Consider the following 8894-nt stretch of genomic DNA (forward strand, 5'->3'; position numbering starts at 1 on the left):
TTAATGTTAATAGTGGATTAATCCTCCTCTATTTCGATCATTCGATTTTATATAATAAAAAAGTAATTACACGAAGAAAGCGCTATGGCACTAAAACGGTTAAAAATTTCAAGGTAACGCGTGTATATAATAGTGAGTAACAAACAAGTAGTGGACAAAAGAGGAGAATACCTATTGCTGTACATGCTTCCACCACGTGGACTAGGGGGTTGCGGAGGTGTGACCGGAAGCGGAGGTGGCACAGGCCTCTCCATTCTCTCGATCTGCGTTCTGACAACTTGCGCTTGAGTCATCATGTCGGTCGTGCCTTTCGAAGTGACGCTTTGCGTGTCATCAGCCGTGGATGCATAATCGTCCCATCGTCCTCCTTTAACGCGTATCAACGACATCAGATATCACTGAATCATACTTATCCACGGTTTTCCACTCGTAGGAGAAACGTCGTTTCATCGAAATATTACCTAGCTGCTGTTCGAGCAAAAGTTTCCTGTTGTCCTCCAAACGTTTCACTTTGCCATCCTCGCGCGGCAGGGCAGGCTTCTCCGTGGTTTTCGTAGATCTAACGCTGTGATTCGCCGTCACCTTTTCCAATCGTTGTCTCATTTCCGAACTGAGCTTCAGTTTCCCTATACTCCCTGGCGATGGCCTCTGCGCCCCTACTTCCAACGCGGACCTGCAGGAGAAACGTCGATCGAACGTTAAACACCGATTGTCGAGCGCAACAATGGGAAAAATACGTGAGCAGGAGGGGAAAGAAAGAAAAAGCATCGGACTTTGACTTTTTCTTCTTCTTCTCCCCTTCCTCTTTGTATCCGTTCTCCACGTGTTTCGCGGCCGGAGCTGGCGCGTGATTCACCACCGTCTTCTCGTTGCTCTCCACGATGTTCTCGATCTCGAATTCCTCCCATTCGACGCCGCCCTCCGTGCTCGGCTCTCCCTCGCCCTGATTGTACTCCTGATACTGAGGCGTGATCTTGCGCTGCTGTTGCTGCTGCCTCATTTTGAACTCTATGAAGCTGTCCTGACTTTGGTTCTCGTTCGAGTCGCTCGGCGGTGGCCACCTAAGGCGAGACGAACGCGAAAGTTAACAATCCGAGTTATCTGAAACGGAATCGAGTCCGATTGAAACGTTCACTCGAATCGTTCACCTCCATTTGCCGATTCGAACGGTCTTCGCTCTTCCGTAAGGATCGAGGAAAGGCCTCGACTCCGAAGGGTCGTGCGACTCCAATGGCGGCGGCATAGGGGGCGGGGGCGGCACACCACCCTTGTTGTTACTCGAACTCGACAGGTTACTGTCCACGCTGCTCTTGCGATTTTTCAGCTCGCTCAGCACGTTCGTGAAGTTGTTCTGCACGTTGCTTTTGTTGCTGGGGTTGACTCTCTTTGCATCGGTGGCACCCGGTGACTTCTTGTCACCGACCTTCCTGTCGAGGCTGACCTTCCTCACCGCGTACTCCACGCTGGTTTTCCTCACGATTTCCGAGTTCTTTCGCGGCGGGCTTTGAGACCGATGAATCTGGGCCTTCACCGTCATCTCCTGTCGCTGGTTGTTCGTCGCCGATTGCGGCGTTCCTTGTTTCTCCGTCGACCAAAGTTCGCCATCCTCCGGCTCTCGGAACGACACCTAGCAACGTCAAGTTCTACTCTGTAATCCCGGTTTCTCTCGTTCGCTCTCGATACAGTTTTCTATACAGAGTTTTTCGATTTAGAGTTCACGATCGTTTATAAGGCAAGCATGCTCGAAACGATCTCGCTCGTGCTCGTTTATGTACAGTGCCGTGAAAAATTGCGGACTCGTACGAACCTCCTTCCTGCGCTCGCGGTCCAATATTTCTTTGCCGATAATATCTCTCTCTTAATATCAGGTAAGAGAAAGGAACGCGAATGCAACAGGAGGATCGCAGAGGAGGATCGTGACTCATCATCGGTTGGATTTTTATCTTCTTTTTATTAGACGTAATACGGCCTTCTAATACGCGAGCAGCTAGTAATTACAGACCAGTCACTTCTCGCGCGAATCACACTCAAAGAATTATCAAATGTAACGACTATCCTTCCGTTGATGCGTTTCGTTATTGTGCTCGGTCACAACTGAGAGTTTCTTGAACCCACATTCTCCCACACCACTGTACCGCTCGACATAGTCGAATTTTCCCCACAACCAGTTAATTTCTTTCTAACATATGTTACAAGACGTTGCCGACACGTTGATCTATCAACAAGTCGTTTAACACTACCAGACGACCAGATAGTTTCAAAGCGTAACTTTCACCAGCTGACTTCCGACAAGAACTAACAAAATTAATAAAGTATGTTTTCTTCGTAAGTAGAAGGAAATGACTTGATTCAAGAACGAACATTTCGGATCGTAACAGCTGTAAAGGATGAAAGTGTAAAGGAGAAAAAAAATTGTTATCCAAGGCTATGAGAAGCCAAATTGAATGTTAAAAAAATTTTTTGAAAAAAAGGAAAACTTGTCCAAAAAGGGCAAAAAAAAAAAAAAATCGTACAACTTTAAAGTAAAATTTTCGAAAAATTTTACGTTTTTCTATCACTTTTCAATTTATCGAGTCAATCGATTCTGTTGCGTCACTGGTCGTCATAGCGTTTAAACGAGTCGTTGAAGTTATCACTCGGTCGGCGAGTCGATCGACGGATTTTATTCGTTAGATGAAATCAGTAGGTACCTTGGAGTAGCGTCCAATAGAATCATTGGGCCCCATTTGGGCACCGTTTTGAGGGGCTGAGGGGACAAGATTCATACTGGAGGGGCCTGCGGACAACACCGTGCCCTGGAAACACACACCCATGCCGCGATGCGGCTCAGAAGCCCACAGGATCGTCCCAGAAGGACATGATTCTTTTTTTTTTTTTGTTTGTTTTTTATTTAAATTGGCGAGTGATGGGCAAACACTGAAGCTGTACGTGTAGCTGGTATGTTGCGCAACACCGGTCGTGTTAGTACTTAGTTATGTGATCGTGAAAGTGACGCACGAAAACGACGGCCATCGTTCGTCGTCTCGCTGTGATGACACTTAACATGCAATTCTCAGCTTATACAGATGTTACGACATCCGGTGTCGGTATTATTGTGCGATAAGGTAACGCTGTGTAATCAATTATCCAAGTGGGTCTTTCGCCTGTACAGAGTATTATCGTGATGTTTGTGTTCATTGTCTTCACTTCGATTATTTTCTGGGACAATTCGCTTAGACTTATTCTCGGGATCAAATTAATTGTCGCGCAATCGCCAGAGATTGCACGCTCGGACATAGTCCCAGAAAATAATCTGAAGGAGGTTACGTACGATTGTGTTGGACAACTTGGATTATTATTTGCGAAGCAATTTCTCACCGGTTGCTGCGACGAGTTCTGAGGGCTCTGCACGAGCAGCTGTTGAAGAGCTTGGTTCTGCGCGAGTAGCTGCTGTTGAATCTGTATGTTCTGCGCCATGGCGCTCTGCAGGAACGCACGTTGCAGATTCTGCTGATAGGCCATCATGTCGTTATTCTGACTGGGCGGTGAACTCGTGTATTGAGGGAGGCTGAGCCCTTGCATGCTGTAAATCGGTATCGGCATGAACCCGGCGCTCATGTTCATGCTGGTGCTCTGCGCCGGTGGCACTTGCTGCGGTGTACTGAACATTGGCATCATCATCGGCGGTGACATCATTCCCGGCGTAATGGCGCCAAAGTTGAAAGTCGCGTTCTGATTCGGTATGTCCATGTTACCACCGCCTTTGATCCTCTCGGACAGTTCTTTCGCCGTCAGGATGTCACTTTCTCTTGTGTCGTTCCTTCTGATCATCGTTTCGATGAAATCTTCCACAGTCTTCGGCTCGAGTTCCCTCTCGAAATTTTCAACAATTATAGCATCACTCTGGAGAGACCTGTCGTCCTTCGTGCCCTTGATGCTAGCTGCCAAGCTTCTCGCGTCGGACAACTCGTCCAAATTCCCGTCTAGAACCGGCATGAACAACTCGTCCAGGAACTGATCCACGTCTGACGCTTGACTAGGTACCCTGACTCGTCTCACGTGCGACGCCAGGGATGGTGCCTCGCTCGTGTCAGACATCGCCGACGATTTTACGCCGTACTCGCTTTTCTCGATGTAGGCGCGGCTCGACTGACTGCCTGGCAGCGCTCGTTTACCTTCGAAACACAAGAGTCTATTGATTTATTTAAATTCTCGGCAGGCAGACGTTGTCTCGTTATGTTGGATAAGAGATAAAGTATGACGTGAAGCAATGTTGGTAATTCGAGATAAGAGGATCGTTATTGATCCTTATCACCAGATTTGAATATAGGCGTGACTAGTTTTCCATTGTATAGGAAAATACCCGCTTCGACTGATTTCTTTCACTTGTTCCAAGTAAAAAAAAAAAAAAAAATAATATATTCTAAATAAATATTCTATTAAGGATATACAATTCTCGATTCAGCTTAAAACTAGAATGATCAAAATCACCAATTCGTAATTTTTTTACAACTAGATTTACAATTTAGTTTTCGAATATATTGACTGATTTATTCTTTTGGTCAAAGGTTTCGCACTTTGGTCGTCGATGTTCCTAATGTTTCCTTTTATCGTTTATACTCACCGGGATATTGAGATTTAATGAACCTAGTCTGTGATCGTATGTAACTGCTCTTGTCATCCTCAGATCTGCCGGTTTGGCTGACCGACTGAATATCAGGATACTCGAAGTCGATCGTTAGATCCTCTTCCTCGATGTTCGGCTCCGTTGTCCTGGTTATTCTACTGTACTTCCTCTCTTGCGTGATCTCGTTTCTCGTCATGTACTCCACGTTACTGACCGCCGATGTCTCGCCGATTCTTTCAAGGCTGTGATACCGTTCGTTCAATCTCGACGAGGATAATCCAAGATTCGCTAGCTTCACCGGCGGTGACACAACTTCCGGTTGAAGTAGGTTGTCCAAGCTACGGCTACGTTGCTTCTCTTTCTCGAAGTATCTGTCGTTCAGAGCGGATTTCCGCGACAGCCCGGTCTCCGTTGTGCTCTCCAATATGGCTTCGTGCGACTGTTTCCTCATCTGAGCAGCAGACTCGGTTAAAAATTCAATGATTTCACCAAGAAAATCATAATTGATTTCCATTGTAAATTTGAAGACTATTGATTGATAAAAAGATCGTTTAACTTTGAAGTGCACGTTGATGAATAGTGATCTTCAATATCTGTGATTTTCCATAAATTTTCAATGTAAAAGAATCGATATTAACCCTTTTGCGGCTATTATATATTATACACAATTATACAATATATAATATCTACGTATTACTAAATTGTATTATCCCTCCAATTTAATTTTCAATAAATTTCAATAATTTTAACTTTTATCATTCTATTCTAGAAATGTTCTTATCGATTGTAAAATTAGTACACATGCGTAAAATAGTACTGAAAATGAAAAGAAAGTATGTATTTCCAGTACAAATGTGTCTAACGGAACAATACTGACTTGATTAGTATCATCGTCGTGATAAAAAGAAATATCGTTTGTAATATCGTCAAACGTTAAAGAGAATTTAATTTACCGATGGCTTGGCGACTGGTGGCTGTGGCGGAGGAACAGCCGGTCTTCTGGGCGATTGAATTTCCGGTTCGACAGGTTTGTCCATAACCTTCGATACTGGTTTCCGCTCGAGGGGCTGGAACGTTTTTAGAACCGGTGGCTCTATTTCCTGCTCCAGCTCGCGAATTATGTGCGCGTGCTAAATAAACCAGCGAGAATTTTATTGTAACGATCGGAGGCTGAATTCCACCAGTTCCAGAACCGAATACTGAAAAAAAACCGCTCGTAAAACTCACTTCTCGCTTCTTGATCGGGGGGAAACTGTTCTTTCGTTGCTCGAGGAACATGTGTTTAGCAGCGGGGAACGCTGGCGCTAGTTCCAACTCTGAAATTAAATCCAGAACGTAGTCGAAACCATTAGTTTCCGTCACGATTGCGTCTGGGCCGTCCAGTTGATTCCACAAAGTGATCGTCCATCCTGAATTATCGACGCCGTGATTGTGAACAGCCAGGTTGGCTAATTCCTCGCAAGTCGTCCAAGAGTCCACTGCGCAGGTCACCGTTTCGCCTGGAAATAGTCGGCGAACAATATTAGTTTTAACAAATCTACAGTCTTCTACAAATATGATAAAAAAAAGAAAAGTATGATGTATCAGTTTTCGGGATATCAATTTTTATTCTTAAATTAATATAATAGGGTGTCTAATCCTAGTTTATTATTTAATTTCAATATATTTTAATATAAAAAAATTTATACTATTAATATTAATTCAAATTTCACCTAAAATTAGTAAATTTAATATAACAGTTATTTTTACTATAACAAAATTAATAAATTATTAATTTTTAATATAAGTTTATTGCTGGCACCTTAATTTTTAATATAAGTTTATTGCTGGCCCTGTTTAATCTTCATTAAATTATATAGAATTTTTTAATTAATTTTATTATATATATATATATATATATATATATATTTAACATAAATAATTTAGCCATAATTATATTTAAATTGGAATCACAATTTTTTTTTCACTCGCGTCTGAAAATTTTCGAAAAATAAAAACTACTCACCGTCGTAGAATCCTACGCTCAGAGCCATGTTCACGCGATTCCTGTTCGCTCTCCACTCCAACACGCACGGCGGATAGTTCCTCGGTACGTGATGAACGATTTGCTGATTGTTGCTCGTTACCCTGAATATCGTCCTCTCCCCCTGAAGAAGCTTCCTCTGGCAGTAAGCTTTGTAGCCGTCGTATGCGTGATCGGACACGTACTTGAGGAAGTACTTGAACAAAGTGGAGCTGGGTTGAAAGGCGGACAAACAGTTGGACAGCAGTAGCCAGCCTCTCTCTTTGTTAGCGTCGTTCTCGTTCTTCCACGTTTGATTGGCCAGCTGACAGAGGATCTCGTCCCTCAGTTTCTCATTGACGATCCCCTTGTTCACGATGTAATCGCCCAATGCCTGTTCCCTCTTGCCGCTCAGGTTGTTCTCGTTCATAAAACGGAGGATCATTTTGAAGATCATCAACGAGTCGGTGTAATCCTGGTCGCGAGCTTTCGCCAGGAACGGTGTCTTTATCGGTTCACGTTTCATCCCGAAGATGTGGCTCTTGAAGTAAATGTTGGTGAACTTGGAGAACTGATGTTGATCGATGTCGTTCGGCAAACCGTAATTATGGTGCATGGGTATCACTTGGCCGACCACCTTTAGAAGATTCCTCTCTGTATGCGTGGGTTGCCAATCTGCAACGACGAACGTGTCGAGTTAAATTATTTTTATCTTCAACGTGAGGAGTTACAGTCGGGAGTAACTTCTGACAAATACCGTCGAGTTTGCTGTAAATGAAAGCGAGTTCAGCAGGAATTTCTAAATGATTAACACCGGCCACTGCTCTGGAGGTCCTTTCCTGCTCCTCTCTCTGCTGCTTCGCTTTGGCTCGTTCCTTACTGGCACGCTCGATCTCCGCCCTCTTCGCCATTTCCTCTTTCAGCACCTTGAACTTCTCACGCTGCTTCTTCCCCCTGTACATCTTCTGCGCCATGAGTACGCCTCTCTTCAACGCGTTGAACTTCTTCCTCTCGCGGTAGCCGCGGTAAACAGCCTGGATCAGTACCGTGCTTCGTGAGATGTTGAGGAACCTTCTTCTCGCGAGGAATCCTCTCGTGTACCTGCGCGCATACAATGGACAATTAATTATAACTACGTGTTACGTTAGCCACGGCTCACGTGTTTTTATACTCTGTGTTTTCACTCTCCGTGTTACAATGGAACGAAAAAAATCTTTCAACAAGTTCGGTAGAATATTAGCACATTTTCCTGTTAAAATTATTTCTTGGAAAAAATCATCTGTAGATCGGTAGAAAAGCGTAATTGGGCGGAGAATTATTTAGGAGGCATAGTACGATTAATCAAGGTATTTAAAAAATTTCGAATCTAATCTGAAAAATTACATTTTACTGGGCACGCTACCTCTGAACGGTTATGGCTGCCCTCTCCAAAATCAGCGCCCTGTTGTACTCCAGAGTTCTCTCCAGGGATTCCCTCAGGAACACCCTGGTGAGTCCGAGCTGATACTGGGACTGCGCGTCCTTCGGCGCGGCTTTGTCCAAAATCAAGCGGCAGAGCTCCTTGTTCGGCGCACCTCTGGGCAGATGCGTGGAAACGAGGTACCGATATCGGTCCACGAAGTGTCCGAAAAGAAGCCGAACCGGGTAGCCAGTCTTCCGAATGCGAATCGTCTCGAGCATCCCCGTGTAACGTAACTGCTCCAGCACGCACGGCATGTCGAATTTCATCGGCGCCTTCTCCGTGTTTGGCTTGATGCACCGGACGAACCATGGATTGCATCTGAAATCGGAATAACGAACGATTAAACGATTAAGAAAAAAGAAAAACGAGCGAGAACGTTGGTTGACCGAGAGGAGAAAAGTCTGACTTTCGATCCAGTGACGATCTACGTAATTTCAAATTCGTCTGGAAACTTTAGAAAGACCGAGGAGCGAGTATTTGTATCTCAAGTCAAGGGGTGAAATTTGAATGAAAAAAGGTTCCTACTGAGACATGGAGTCCAACAGTTGCTGCAGACTGTCGTGGAATCTGGCAGACACGGTCGGCGTCCTTGGTTTCATGGTGACGAATCTGCCGTTTGGTTTGTTCATAGTTTTATTCGCCTCGTGAGCCGTCCTCACATGCTGGAACATTTTGCTGACCATCTGAGAAGCAAATCGTCGATCAAAAAATCGAGTAATTGTCGATCGGCGAATTTAATTGGAAGAGAGAGAGAGAGAGAGAGAGAGAGAGAGAGAGAGAGAGAGAGAGAGAGAGAGAGAGAGAGAGAGAGAGAGAGAGAAAAA

At 44.5% G+C, this 8894-nt stretch overlaps 1 protein-coding gene across 1 annotated transcript in view; it reads right to left on the bottom strand.

Annotated features, from left to right (window-relative positions):
* Positions 1-8753, bottom strand: part of LOC122534789 — a 39476-nt gene extending 30723 nt beyond the window's left edge. Inside the window, exons 1-13 of the mRNA XM_043665760.1 lie at positions 8596-8753; positions 8011-8388; positions 7366-7709; positions 6612-7283; positions 5834-6105; positions 5560-5736; positions 4604-5057; positions 3358-4154; positions 2691-2795; positions 1149-1627; positions 774-1061; positions 462-673; positions 172-367 (exon numbers count right to left, since the gene is read on the bottom strand). Coding sequence (XP_043521695.1) covers positions 172-367; positions 462-673; positions 774-1061; positions 1149-1627; positions 2691-2795; positions 3358-4154; positions 4604-5057; positions 5560-5736; positions 5834-6105; positions 6612-7283; positions 7366-7709; positions 8011-8388; positions 8596-8753 — 4532 coding nt within the window. The remainder of the gene's footprint in view (positions 1-171; positions 368-461; positions 674-773; positions 1062-1148; positions 1628-2690; positions 2796-3357; positions 4155-4603; positions 5058-5559; positions 5737-5833; positions 6106-6611; positions 7284-7365; positions 7710-8010; positions 8389-8595) is intronic.
* Between the last annotated feature and the right edge of the window lie 141 nt (positions 8754-8894).

Source organism: Frieseomelitta varia, unplaced genomic scaffold (genome assembly GCF_011392965.1).
Source record: "Frieseomelitta varia isolate USP_RPSP 00005682 unplaced genomic scaffold, Fvar_1.2 scaffold_640, whole genome shotgun sequence".
Classification (NCBI taxonomy): domain Eukaryota; kingdom Metazoa; phylum Arthropoda; class Insecta; order Hymenoptera; family Apidae; genus Frieseomelitta; species Frieseomelitta varia.